Source organism: Colius striatus, chromosome 1 (genome assembly GCF_028858725.1).
Source record: "Colius striatus isolate bColStr4 chromosome 1, bColStr4.1.hap1, whole genome shotgun sequence".
Taxonomy (NCBI): domain Eukaryota; kingdom Metazoa; phylum Chordata; class Aves; order Coliiformes; family Coliidae; genus Colius; species Colius striatus.
Window position 1 is genome coordinate 164909122 of NC_084759.1, and position 14870 is coordinate 164923991.

Consider the following 14870-nt stretch of genomic DNA (forward strand, 5'->3'; position numbering starts at 1 on the left):
TCTCTTTAACTTTGTCCAGAAGATCTGTTCTGTGGGAACAAATCCAAGCAAAGTTAAGAAAGCAAAGATTTCTAGCTTTACCAGAAAATTAACCTCACCTATTGTAACTAATATATTGTTAGTACTTAATTAAATGTAGCTTACAGAGATGTCCACACATTTTAGAGCTTAATTTCCAGACAACAGAACAAGGTCAAATAAGTAACATTTCACAGAGTTTTTATATACTATAAAGACATAACAGCAAAGGTTGTTATCACCTGACAAGAGGACAGATGGAGTCTTGTGGCATTTAAGTGCAACACAAAGACTATTCTTCCTCCCCCTTTCACCTCAGGAAAAGGCAGGCGAAAACACACGCTGAATAGCTGAATACCTCAGTATGCAAAGTCATACATCCGTCAGTTAACTTTTCAGAGCCAAAGCTTGTTTCTCTTGTTCACGGTGGTCCATAGTACCACCACAATAATACAGAAAAGAGTGTCCAGACTATTTATTTTCTTTGCAAAAAAAAATGATATTTTTATATACGACAGAAAGAACACCACAGTAATCTCTTTCTTTCATAAGGAGTTAATTGAGATCCTACATGACTTTAGATATTAAAATCAATTCCCAAATTATTAGTGATCCTTAAGGAGTTCTCACAGATGTATCCATGCTCATCCTAGGTAAATGAACACCACAGAGAAAGAATCTGATAAGCACAGCCTCTGGGATTAGCAAAATGTATTGGACAGCTATCCGATATGTACACATGTACCACAAAACACCACAAATCCATCTCTGCATCTGAAGTTATTTGCAATTTCAAGTATGCAAGTATATAGTGTTAGTTCTTCTGGACACTTATCTACATCTATACAAATGTACGTATTTGAACTTATGAACTGTGGTAAATTTACTATACTCACTTTTCCACATAGAGACATATTTAGTTACTAAGTAATTCTCTTTGCAAAAGAGTTTAACACATTCTCTCACTTGCCTGTTCCTCTTGAATTCTGACTTTTTTTCTTTTCCTAGGATTTGGTTCTACTGCTTTTAAACAAACACCTTCCTCTTTAAAAAAAAAAATTAATCATTACTTTGAATTTGCAATGTCCTAGAAGCAATCTTGCTTCCTAATGTCCTTCAGAACTTGTATACACACTAAGAACCAAGCGTCGCTCCTGCAATCAGCAAGTTGACACTTGTCATTGACTTAGCATTCAAAAGTTCCACAGGGAGTTGGTTTGTAAACTCACAGAATCGCAGAATCATAGAATCATTTCAGCTGGAAGAGACTTTTAAGATCGAGTCCAGCCTTCATCACAGCCCTATCAACCACTAGACCATTTCCCTAAGTGCAACATCTACCTATCTCTTAAACACCTCCAGGGACAGTGACTCCACCACCTCCCTGGGCAGCCCGTTCCAATGTCTGACAACCCCGTCACTAAAGAAATTCCTCCTCATATCCAGCCTGAACCTTCCCTGGCACAGCTTGAGGCCATTTCCTTTTGTTCTATTGCTTGTCACTAGAAGCAAGTGAACTCCAGCAGATTATAACATTGGAAACTCTTCCAAAAAGTGTTAAGTGTAAGCAACAGTTATATGAATGGGTGATTTTTATTGTCATAGTTGCACTGTGGATATTCTCTGCAACATTTATTTCAATAATGCATTCATTGTAAGCTTTCATGCTGAACACTGAAAGTAAGTCAATAAACTTATCTGGACAGAAGGTACACTGAGATTCAAATTAAGAATAACCATTTGCTCGCCTTCTAAAGCTGCTGCAATCATTGGCCAGGAGCATCAAGGCATGCAAGCTTCTGTGTCTTAGCCATTTAAGGGAGAAAAAAAATTGTGCTTGTTACCACTTTGTGTACTTTAACGAGACTGTTGAAGAACAATACAATGCCTGAAAGCAAAAAAAACCCAAAGTTACTTGTCTCACAACATGATCTGGGAAAAAAAAATCCTGAAAAAAGCCAATTTTCTATTTCATGGAACAACTTAACAGACTATCTACAGTCTTTCCATGGACAGAAGAGAAAGTTTGCACTTTTAAAAATTAATCACGACGTTAAAAGTTAACCACAAAGAACATAGTCCAAAAGACATTTTTTAGACCTCAAGATTTGTTTTGCTTTTAAACATTGCATTTTGGTTCTTATTTCACATTTTTCTGTCACAAAAACACTAAACAACGGGATTTTGTATAAAGCAACATACACAGATGTCACCTAGGTACAACTTACTGTTCTACAGGAGATTATATATCTTCCTCCTACTACACACACTGGTGAAAAAAAAAAAGTACCATGTGAAATAATTACACAAAACATGAATGTGAGCACAGAATCACAGAAATATAGAATCATAGAAACATAGAATCATTTCAGCTGGAAGAGATTTTTAAGATCACGAAATCTAGGCTTTGTCCCAGCCCTATCAACCACCAGATCATTTCCTTAAGTGCAACATCCACCTGTCTCTTAAACACCTCCAGGGACGGTGGCTCCACCACCTCCCTGGGCAGCCCGTTCCAGTGCCTGGCAACCCTTTCAGTAACGAAATTCCTCCTAATATCCAGCCTGAACCTCCCCTGTTGCAACTTGAGGCTGCTTCCTCTTGTTCTATTGTTTGTTACTAGGGAAAACAGGCCAATGTCACAGACTTTGTTTACATAGCAAGTAGTGAGGTGAATTACAGTATATCACTAAATTAAACCATTTAATGCAAATGCTGTTTACCTCTTTCATTATATGTTATTTGAGGCTTATTTTAGACTAGACTTAGCCTTGTTCACTAGATCAAAACTGGAGCTCAAAGTTTTCTGACAGAAAACTATCCTTCAGATCTTTGCTCCCTTGACTGAAGGGACTTCTAGGAAGTGTTATGCCATTCCTTTCATTCGTTTAATGCAGATGACAATAGTGCCTGTAGGCTCCACCATAAACTTTCTTTATCCTCTGTCTTCCATGTCTCTGGTCACAGAACAAAAACATATGCCAGTACCTTCCTGTCGTGAAGGGATGGGATCATTGATGCTATCCTCAATGCCAATGAGCATCATGAGAGATGCTGCATAACCCTGAACTCCACCTCATAAGGTCCTCTCTGACAATGGTGCAGCACAGGTCTAATTTCACTGAGCTTTTACTGAATGCATAATGGAACTGCAATCTATATTTGCTCATCTGAAAGACACTGTGTGAGACAGGCATTGTGCAAATGTTTCCATTACCTTCCAAATCCAGGGTATCACTTTTAGTCTGAACCATCTGTGAGGACTTGAGATCTTCCTTCAGACGGAAACAGTAAGTAAGGAGCTCTTGACAGTTTTAAAGTCTTCTGTTGGTACGTGTACTTTCCATTTGTTCTGGAAAACTTCTCAGCAATGCAGTCCCACACATTGGATTCTACCTTTTTATCTTAAGTGGCAAAGCTTTTGTCTTAGCTTTCTCTGTAAAGGTGTCATTCAAGTGACTGATATCACTCTTTGAACCAAGTCAATACACAAGGACAATCACAGGATTTATTTCTGAACTGCCCTGCTGCTGTAATTTGAAATATCATGTAGATATACCCCTAATGACCATTGCTTTTCTGGGTTTTAGATATCTTTTGCTTGTGAGAATCTTGCTTATAAATTTATAAAAAGAGTGAACTTAAGCAGTAAAGTATACTTCTAACTTTCAAAACAGGATGCAAGTAGCCATTGTCAGTTCTGTAGTGTTTAATGCTGTGCCATTCAAACAATTTTGGAGGTAACCTACCTTACAATTGTCCATGCTTCTTCAGTATCTCCAGGATTCAGAAATATATTTACTCAAAATTCAGCCATAATCACAGCACCAGTTACTCACCAACAGTGGTGTATAAGTCCATAACAGTAAAGCACATCTCAACCAATACCAATGTAACTGTTTGTGCAAATACCAAAGGATGGTTTTGATAATGTTTGTCCCTGAAAATAGTAAAAATCCATTTCTGTTCTAGTATAGTCATCTTCAGTTGCATGGTGTAATATCAGGAAGATGGAGAAAGTTTAATCACAACATTCATTTCCTTGTGCACAACTTCTGCATCTATGACACAGTATGTTTCCACCATGTCATGCTGGCTTCCCTGGCAAGACAAGTTTGAAGGATAGTGAAGTAAGCATTCCTTAAGAATTACTGTAATACACAGGAGAGTATAAATACTAAAGATACACACACAATTTAAACATATGTGGCATGAAGAATAGATAGCCATAAACAGGCTTGCCAATTGGAGAAGATGTTGCCTTTTCAATGCCTGGCTTTTTAGAATGGATCATACCTCATACAAAACTGTAGTATTTCCATGAAGAAGAGGCCCATAGCAAATGTAGGAATGACCAACAACCCAGCCTAAATCAGAAGCTGCCCACCATACCTAAAATTAAATAAAAACATAAATACAGTCAGACTTTTTAAAGACAAGTACAGACATTTAAACATGTGACATTTAAACAGAATTACCTCACCAGGTTTGAGTCCATATACAGCTGACATTGTCCAGTTCAGCATAACTGCATAGCCACCTGTTGGTCTGACAACACCCTAAATAGAAAATTCAAGATCATTTGAAAGATTCAGTGATATTCCTGGCTTTAATGAAATTAATTTAATGAAATTTTAGCAGCAATAGACTTGAATCTATCTAATTCTAATATCCCTCACTTAAGAAAAGGATCAATTCTAATAAATACATGCTTGTGCTAGCATTTCCATTAAAGAAGTCTTCTTGGAAAACAAAGAAAGAAAGAAATATACAATAAAAGAAACATAAAAACCCAACCCAAGGCCTAGATGACCATAGTTTTCAAAAGATAAATAACAAAACTGGAATGCTCTCATTACAATCAGAGATACAAATATTTAGTCAATATATGTTGACAAAAAATAAGAGACTATCTACTTCACTTAAACAGTGCTCATCCAAATGCTATACATGTTTTAATTTTATTAAGTTACTCATTGTAGCTTAGTACTAGTTAACAATCTGCCTCTTAGAAGGGTGACTTATTTAAGGTGTCCGTATTTTCCTCTGGAGAGCCAACACAGCAAAGTCATTTTCTGAGATCTTTTATTTCTGAAATACTATATTTTGAAATTAACAATCAAGAAAAATACTTGTTTTAATAGAGGATCTTATCTTGGACCTTTTGACAACATGATTAAATAAGATACATATGTTGATTTGAAGTGCCCAAGGCAAAAGCATAAGACATTTTCCTCAGCAAAACCAATGGGGTTTTTTTCCCTTATCTCCCCACAGATTCTGAACTTTATAGGTCATATCATTAAATAATTTTCTAGTAGTAGTCTAAGTAGTGCCACATCCAAGGATGTGTGAGCCCATCTCTGAACTTGTGGAGGGAGGTAAGGCCACCACCAAAAAATTACACTCATCTTGTCTTCTACACTTTAAAAGATAATTTTAAGTGCCAAGGGAACACTCCACAGTTTGCTTATAAAATAAGTTCTTTTAAAAACAGATCATTAAGACTAATTATCATTTGAAAGCAAATATTTTCAAAGATGCCCTGTGTTAGTTTTCACTTAATCTAAACTTCCATTTTCATTCAAATTATGTTCTCAGAAATGTTCAGTAACACAAGCCTTCAGAACATGCTTAATTCCATTAATTTGTAACTTCAGTCACTACATCTTATCTATGGGAAGATTAGCTAATATGTAAACAATGAATAAGCAAAGACTATTTTGCAATAAACGCTCTCACACGAGTGACAAATTAACTAATCTTGCCATTAAGTGACTATACTATGCTTATCTGAAACAGTTAAAACACACAAGTTATTAATGGATAAAAGACATTCTCCTGTTCTCAAAAGTTTATACCATACAAAGACTGTTAAGTAAATGCAGTTTAAATTACTACTAAATAAACAAACACGATTTATACCTAGATACTAAGTTTTAAGCAGTGAAATGTGAATAAATGATGTTAAACCAGCTCTAGCAATGCTTATCATTTATACCACTGAGCTCTGTCAAACATTTTCAACCTTTTTAATTAAATATTTTCTCAAGTGGAACTGCAAATAGGTTGGTCACAGACACTTAGACTAAAGATTGTCCTTTACCTTGGGCAAGCCTGTTGTTCCAGACGTATATAGAATATAAAGTGGATGGTCTGAGGGAACAGAGACACATTTGCAACACTGTGCTTTTGCAAGCTCATCCTCCCAGTCAAGATCACGACCTGGGACAAGAGGAACATGGCCCTGCCCATTGAAAAAAAGAAAATTTTTGAAAGAAAAGAAGATGGAATAAATGGAATTGGGGAAAAAAAAAGTACTATTCAAATGTTTTATGTAGTGCTATTCATTTTCTATACAGTGATATCTCTGCTGCATTAGTTCTATTTACTATTTAAACCTTATAAAGTTCTCTCATAAAACGCAAAACCAACAGATACATTAAAAATTTTACTTGTAAAAAAGAAAAGGCACATGCACTATGTACACATCTGAGAGTTAATACAAAGACACAACTGTACACTCACCAAATTAGGTCGCTTGTAAATGAGAACTTTATCAGGTTTGCTCTGTACCCTTGCCAGTGCTCCTTCTAGAAGAGATATGTATTCCACTTTCCTTTTTGGTTCTACTCCAAAACTTGCTGTTACAATAAGTTTGGGCTAAAATCAAAAAGTTCGATTGTTAACATGCAAGTTTGCAATACAATATATATGTCACCTAATAATATGTTTTCCAGGAAATTCTTTTATGAATGGCACACAGTGTATAAAATCTATTTGTACATAATTAGAAACAGGAGTCTACATTCGTTTTCTAAGGAAATCAAGCTTGTGTCATCCTGATGTCCATGCATCTGTTTTTTTGTTGAGGAGCACACTAAGAACTTCTGACACTCTTCACCATTTTCAACCAAATTTGAGAAAGACATCAACAGTATTAAGTTCTTGTAAGTTGAACAAAAGTTAATGAACAGAGAGAAAATCCTACCTCCATCTTAGCCCCTCCGTTAAAAAATATGTGGTACATTTATGTCAACAATTATTTGTCCTCTTTATTCTGCTTTCTAATTATCTGCCTGCACTCAATAGCATATTTTGAAACTAGCACTTTGCTGGCTCTTTTGCAGCCTGCAATTAAATGGCACAGGAAGGAAAATATGAGCAAGAGGAAAAATAATGCAAACAAGAGATGACAGGAAACTACAAATATAGGAGGAGAATAAGCTAATGTCATAAGGCACATGAGGCAAGTAAAGTTACAGTATTTCAAGTGATGGTTGCAGGAAAGAAAAACCACTTCAGGAAAAAACACTAAAAGTCAGATTTCCATAGTTTAGGTTCTTTTAGAAGATTTAGTACCTTTGTCATTAAATTAACCTCAGGTTTTATGTAAGATTTCCTAAGTCAAGAAGTCCACATACAATCTATTTTGACTTAAGTCCCAAGATCAGAATTTTTATTTCTTCTATTTCAGGAAATAAAAGGTAGTACCAAAGAAACTATGTGTTAGAACACATTTTACTTGGAGAATAACGAGTCTTCAATCTCCTTGCTTTTGGAGTTTTAGAAGTGTATTTATCTTATGTGCCTCAGTTTGATCAAACTAGTTTACTAATTGTATGTATTAGCATAAATCTCATTAAGTAGGCACAAACCACAATACCACAGCTAAGGCTGCATTAAAGTCAGCAGAGAAAGCACAGATTAAATTGGGGTTTGTAGAATAATAAAACGGTTTCTGTCCAAATCTGTCATTCAGTGATGTTTGCTAATTAGTGTGCATTCAAAATAAAGATTTCAGATGAGCTTTAAAATTTCAGCATTTGTCATCTTTCTCTTTTGGGATGCACTGATTTTAATAAAAGATGATGCAACTCAATGCAGTTAAGCTGAAAATTTATCTGGAGGCTACCCTGAAGTTCGACTGTAATTAATGTAAGATATCAACAGAGTTCTATTCAATTGTTAAGACAAAAGACTCTTGTCAACACTGGGTTTACAGTCATTTGTAAATGATGCCACCTCTGCTCATCAACTGCTTTGTATGCAGTAAGGAAGTCTAAAAATAACCAATACTAAACTGGCAAAGGTGATGTATTTTCCCAAGTGAAAGTTGCTACTTGGAAGTATCATGGATCACTCTGTGCAAATTAGAGGTTGATTACTGGCTTTAACTCTTGTTTTCTAGTGTTTTACCTCTCTGCCTACTGACACTACTTCCCCAGCACCTCTGCTCCCATATTGCTCTTACACACCCATTTTCCACCTCTTTTGTTTTAGTGACCAGTCTTTAAAAAAGACATCTGAAGAACTCCATCATTTGTGTTTTATTTTGCAGAATTTGGACTTAAAATCTAAAAAGTCTTCAGGAATTGCTATTCAATTAATGTGATTCAAAAAATACAAGAAATTTTATTTAGTTGTTGAAAACACAGCAACTACTCTATTAAACAGGCCTTCTCAGTTTTCCTAGTTTATTAAGATAAAGTGCTTAAACAGATGTCATGTTAATTTTTCTAAATATAGTTAATTTCCTTTCCACTTGCTGAAGAAGTAGCACTGCAAGTTGTAGGCAATCCAGGATACTCCTGGAATGCACTGAGGTCAACTTAAGCCAGGCAACAGGCAGCTACCAGCAGGAATGCAATACTATTACCAATGCAAGTGATCTAATCAGTGACATCAAGATTAGAGGCAGGCTGGGCTGCAGTGCTCCAGCACTGATGGAGTTATAGTCCTAAGGAATACAGTCAGGCAAAGAGTAAAGTCAGGATCCTGAATTTTAGGAAAGCAAAATTCCAGCTGTTCAAGGAATTAGTCAATACGACCCCCTGGGAAACTGCCCTCAGGGACAAGGGAGTAGAACAGAGCTGGCAGATCTTTAGGGATACTTTCCATAGAGCACAAGAGCTCTCGATCCCTGAGTGTAAGAAATCAGGAAAGGAAGGACTGACATGGCTGAGTCAAGACCTGCTGGTCAAACTCAAAAGCAAAAAGGAAATGCACAGACAGTGGAAGCTGGGATAGATATCTTGGGAAATGTAGCGGGACACTGCCCAGTTGCATAGGGATGGGGTCAGGAAGGACAAAGTATGGTTGGAGCTGAACTCAACAAGAAATGCAAACAATAATACAAAAAGTTCCTACAGGTATGTCAGAGAAAGAAAGTCAAAGGAAGTGCTGGTGAACGAGACTGGCAAACTGGTAACAATGGACAAGGAGAAGATGAAGTACTCAATAATTTTTAGCCTCAGACCTCACAGGCACTCTTGCTTCCCACACCTCTTGAGTGGATGGACTGCAGAACAGAGACGGGGGAAGCAAAGTCTCTCTCACTGTAAGAGAAGATCATGTTTGCAACCACCTGACAAACCTGAATATAAATCTCTAGGACCTGACAACATGCTTCCCAGAGTCCTGAGGGAATGGCTGATGTAGCTGCTGGGACACTCTCCATGATATCTGAAAAGTCATGGTGGTTGGGTGAAGTCCCTGGTGACTGGAAAGGGGAAATATTGCACCTGGTTTTAAAAAGGGTAGTAAGCAGGACCCTGGGAACTACCCACCTTCCAGCCTCACTTCTGTGCCTCATAAAATCATGGAACAGATCCTCCTAGAAGCTATGCAATGGCACATGGAGGACAGGGAGGTGATTCTAGACAGCAAGCATGGCCTCACCAAGGCCAAGTCCTGCCTCACCAACCTACTGGCCTTTTGTGATGGAGTGACTATACCAGTGGACAAGGGAAATGCTACCTAGAAGTTCTATCTGGACTTCTGTAAGGCCGTTGGCACAGTGTTCCCATAAAATCCACCTCTCTAAACCAGAGAGATATGGATTTGATGGGTGGACTGTTCAGTGGACGGGGAATTGGTCGGATGGTTGTATCCAGAGGATACTGGTCAATGGCTCAACATCCAGATGGAGATCGGTGACAAGTGGTGTCCCTCAGGGGTCTATAGTATGATTTAATATCTTCATAAATGACATATACATTGGAATCAGGTGCATCCTCAGCAAGTTTGCAGATGACAACAAGTTGAGTGGTGTGCTTGACATAGCTGAGGGACATGATGCCATTCAGAAGGGCCTGGACAAGCTCAAAAAGTGGGCCCATGCAAACCTCCTGAGGTTCAAGAACACCAAGTGCAAGGTCTTGCAAGTGGCTAAGGGTCAGTATCAACACAGGCTGGGGGGACGAAGGGATTGAGAGCAGTCCTGCAAAGATGGACTTGGGAGTACTGGTAAATGAAAAGCTGGATATCAGCTGGCAAATGTGCACTCACAGCCCAGAAGTATCCTGGGCAATATCAAAAGAAGTGTGGCCAGTAGGTCAAGGGAGAGGATTCTGTCCCTCTACTCCACTCTGGTGAGATCTCACCTGGAGTACAGCATCCAGCTCTGGAGTCCTCAGTACTAAAAAGACATGGATTTGTTGGAGTGAGTCTAGAGTACGGCCACAAAAATGACCAGAGGGACAGAACAGCTCTCCTATGAGGACAGGTTGAGAGAGCTGTGGTTTTTCAGCCTGGAGAAAAGATGACTTCAGGCAGACCTCACTGCAGCCTTTAATACTTAAAGGGCACTTATAAGAAAGATGGCAACAGACTTCTTAGCAGGGCCCATTGCGACAGGACAAGAGGTAATGGTTTTAAACTAAAATATAGACATAATAGATGTAAGGAAGCATCTTTTTTACAATGAGGGTGATAAAACACTGCTGCCTGGAGAGGTGGTAGGTGCCCCAATCTCTCAAAATCTCCAAGGTCAGGTTGGATGGGGCTCTGAGTAACCTGAACTAGTTAAAGATGTTCCTTCTGATTGCAGGGGAAAATGGACTAAGTGACCTTTAAAGGACCCTTCCAAACCAAGCCATTCTGTGATTCTATGAAAGTATCTACCGTTCCGATATTGCCAACTATTCATTCCCAGATTTAAGTGAAAGGAAAGATGACAAGAAATGCCTGTTCTCATGCTCAGTAACACTTCATCACAATTCACCGCAGAATCTCTGTAGCTGCTAATACCTGACAAGAGTAGAAATTACCAGCTGCAGGACTTTGCAGCATTCTCAGACCTATTTGAAATTCAAGATAAATTAAGGTAAGCTGCTAAAGTATATGTACCTTTTCACAGACACCAGAAAGTGCTCGTTATTTCTTTCATTCAGATCATCCAATAAAACAAGAAGTTTGACCTTTTTTCCACAAGAGCATCTCACAGCCAGCGTTCCACTGCACATCTTTAACTCTTTCTAATTAGTCCTACCAACTTTAGGTCCTGTACTGCAGTATCTAAACCAATTCACATAAAAGCCTAACAGAAAGGTTAGGTTTTTCTGAGACTGCTTCAATTAACTTCTGAGTTCAGCAGCATACTATCTATCACAGCTAATTATACACATATCTTACAGGTAATCTCAATAGTTTGCAATTCACTTATAAAGAAAGCTTTACCGTGTTGCAAAATCAGGATGTGTTTTGAAATATAGACTGAGGATGTGCCTCTTCTCTTAGACTTTCATTACACATGAGATGGATCAAAAACTCATCCACAATATTCAGATCTACCTTTTAAGGAAAGGCAATGTAAATTAGGATTTAATCTATATCCTGCAGCTAGTAATGCTATTTCTAACCCTTTGAGAGCCTTGCTATGTGACCTTGGGTAAATCACTTACATTTCCTGTGTTTTTCCTAATGCATGAAGCATGGATTATGATTACTGTGCTGTCTCCCTTTGTTCCTCAGAGGAAATCCATTTGGATTAATTAGTTAATATCTGCAAAATGCTTTAAAAGAAAACATGCCAGATTATTTGTATTTTAGAAACATTCTTTTTTTTTCCCCACATCATTTTTCCCCAATTCTAAGATTTAAAATTATTTCTTATAGCTTGTTAAAAATGTGAAGGAGTGGGAAGGACAGGAAAAACTACGAAGCTGTTGTTCTCAGCTTCCCCCAGCTTTTTTTCACAATTCCACAAACCATTTCAGCCATTTCATTAACTGCTTCTTTGTTAAAACATCAAGGCAGGGAGAGCAGATGCACTCAACTTTTTATTTACAAATACTAATAAAATTCAATCCTTGGCAATCTGAAAAGCATTTCTGTATGCAAAAATCTAAACAAAAGTCCCACAAATACCGTGGACTTAACCCTGTATAATGTTTTGGCTTATATGTCTAACAAATGTGATTCAGTGAGAGATGGCTACCACGAATAGTCTGAATGAGGCAGGTGACTGAGTTGCACGACAAAGACTTGTGTCTCATTCACTGGTAGACAACAAGCCAGTACAAACATTGTTAGCTGGTTTGAAAATAATGCATATGCAAGCTACTAATATATACATATAAACTACTAAATAGAGTATTAAAGTATTATTTGCATTTTCACTTACAAAGACTTACATAATGCCACATAAATAAACTCAATTTGTGCTGAAGTTGGAAGTCTTTGAACCATTCACCTCCTTTATGTTCTGTGCAGAGCCACTTAGGTAACGAGTTCCCTAGCTGCCTAGATTCACACAGAAATTAGATGAAGTGGATTTATAGCTGAAAAAATGTACTACCTAATATTTCTAAACATCAAGTAAACCAATGAAGTCATTTAGGGTTGGCAGCATTTTACTTACACACTTGGGGAAAACGCTGGGCAAAAAGCCAATTTTAAAGTGATGCTTTGTAGAAAAAGATTGACAAATGGGAGAAGAAAGTAAGCTCTAAATAGCAGCGTGTTAAACTCCCGCTTTTTTTAAAGAGGTCAAAATTTGAATCTCAATGTATGCTATAAAAGTATCAACCCCCAGCACAGATGTAGCACTTTGTTCATATTGCAATGTTAGGTATTACAAACAAATTGAGACTGCATGCCACAAAAGAAAAATGTTGGTATATTCTCTAGGGAAAAAAACAAACAAATCAAAGAGGTTTTTGACATTGACTTATATGAGTAACTAATCCAATGGTGTTTGTTGTTCCAAGTATGCATTACCTTTGCATGATCAATGCGAACGGAAAGCTCTTTAGATGCAAATCCACCAAAAATCAGACTATGGATGGCTCCTATTCTTGCACAAGCCAGCATACAGTACACTGTCTGTGGAATCATGGGCATGTAGATAACCACACGATCTCCTTTCTTCACACCATGTCTGACCATGACGTCGGCTAACTTGGAGACCTGTACTGACAAAAAATTCACAACATATTAAAAGTTTCTCCAGATCTGCTGTTGCCTCATAAAAAATAACTTTTGTACAATTAACAGATGCAGGCCATTAAGAAGATAAGCCAGTATGATACGGGAAGGTGATGAACGATGTAATCCAGGTTCAATAAATTTAGTACAATTTCTTTTTTTGTGAAAAGCAATGTAATACATTTTTCTTTTGTAAAATGAGAACGGAATGAAGTGAATTATTTTACACATTACAGTAAAAAAATCAATAGTAATGCCTTGCAAAGTTTTAAATCATACCCTAACCATGCATTATTTTATCCACATAACTGCTTATATTTCTCAATTTTAGCTTTTAAGAATGCATGTAAACAGGGTATTTCATAACGCAAATTCGATCCTTACCAAGTTTGAAACACAAATCAATATGTAGTAACATTTTCTCTACTGCAGTGTTTTAAACTTCTCAGAATACAAGACAAGAAATCTAAGACCCTGGACCAGGCACAAATACAAATTCAGAGAGACATGTTTAGATTTCAGAAGCCACTTTTCCTGTCAGTTTCAGATTTTCTTGCAGAAGCCTGAAGATAGACTATGCATGGCAGCAAAGGACTGGAATTCAAGAAATGTGACAGATCAGCAGTAATGTCAGTCGTCTGTATCAGCATGAGAAAATATGTATTACCTCAACAGTATATAGTATTCCGTCACAAAGCCAGTACTGAATATTTCATTAGTACACCAGGACAGCTAATGTACCACATAGTAAGTTCTGTCAGAGTGAGCATGGGAGCTTGTGACAAGCACTGTGCACTTTTCCCAACCTGCTTGTTGTAGCACGGAAATATGGCATCTTCTGAAGGAGAAGCAAACAACTGATTCCCCAAAAGCAACTGAACAAACTCAGCTGTCAAGAGGTTTGGAGTTTCAGAGGCTGGCAACAGTGTAACACTCCATCTAAACCTGCACATTGCCTTTAAATTTTTCAGTTGGACATCTGTGTGTAGAAGTGTATAATAGAGGTAAAACTGCATGTAACTGTGCACAAACCATAGGCTAATAGATTAACAAGAAAAAAAAATAGACTAAGAAGAAACAAAGTAGACTAATAAGCTAATAGGAAACAGGATGGAAACAGAAACATTCCAGGAAGTCCTTAGCTGGAATGCTCACACTAGTAATGACATAGTATATGGTTACAGGCCAGTTAGACATAATAAGAACAAGAGTTTTGTTTGCAACAGTTTCACATTAGTGACAAGACTGAAAAGTTAAATTCTCCAGGAAGTTCTTGGGATAGCTGAAGACACAGAACTCTTAAGTTCAAAACAGAGGACTTGTCTTACAGGGAAACTCTTCTTACCTACAGTAGTAAAACTATTCTTAAAGAAGTTGCCATTCAATAGAAAATACTACAATAAACATAAATTTAAACATTCCAATTGCTTCACCATCAATGCAACATGAAACTACCCATATATTAATTCCTCACATTCTTACCTATACTGTATTACTCTTTATTTATTCATTATATCACACAGATAAGGCTTCAAGTAAAATTTAGTGTAGTAAAAGGCTCCTTTCTTCAGGTACTATCAGACTACAGAGGAAGGCAAGTGGAGACAAACTCTCGAGAACAGCGGGGGGATGTTGCTTGTAGA

The 14870-nt window shown here is 37.4% G+C and overlaps 1 protein-coding gene across 1 annotated transcript in view; it reads right to left on the reverse strand.

Moving 5' to 3' along the window:
• Positions 1-14870, reverse strand: part of ACSS3 (acyl-CoA synthetase short chain family member 3) — a 79671-nt gene that overhangs the window by 50127 nt on the left and 14674 nt on the right. The window contains exons 3-7 of the mRNA XM_061992999.1: positions 13021-13209; positions 6547-6681; positions 6125-6265; positions 4497-4577; positions 4315-4410 (exon numbers count right to left, since the gene is read on the reverse strand). Coding sequence (XP_061848983.1) covers positions 4315-4410; positions 4497-4577; positions 6125-6265; positions 6547-6681; positions 13021-13209 — 642 coding nt within the window. The remainder of the gene's footprint in view (positions 1-4314; positions 4411-4496; positions 4578-6124; positions 6266-6546; positions 6682-13020; positions 13210-14870) is intronic.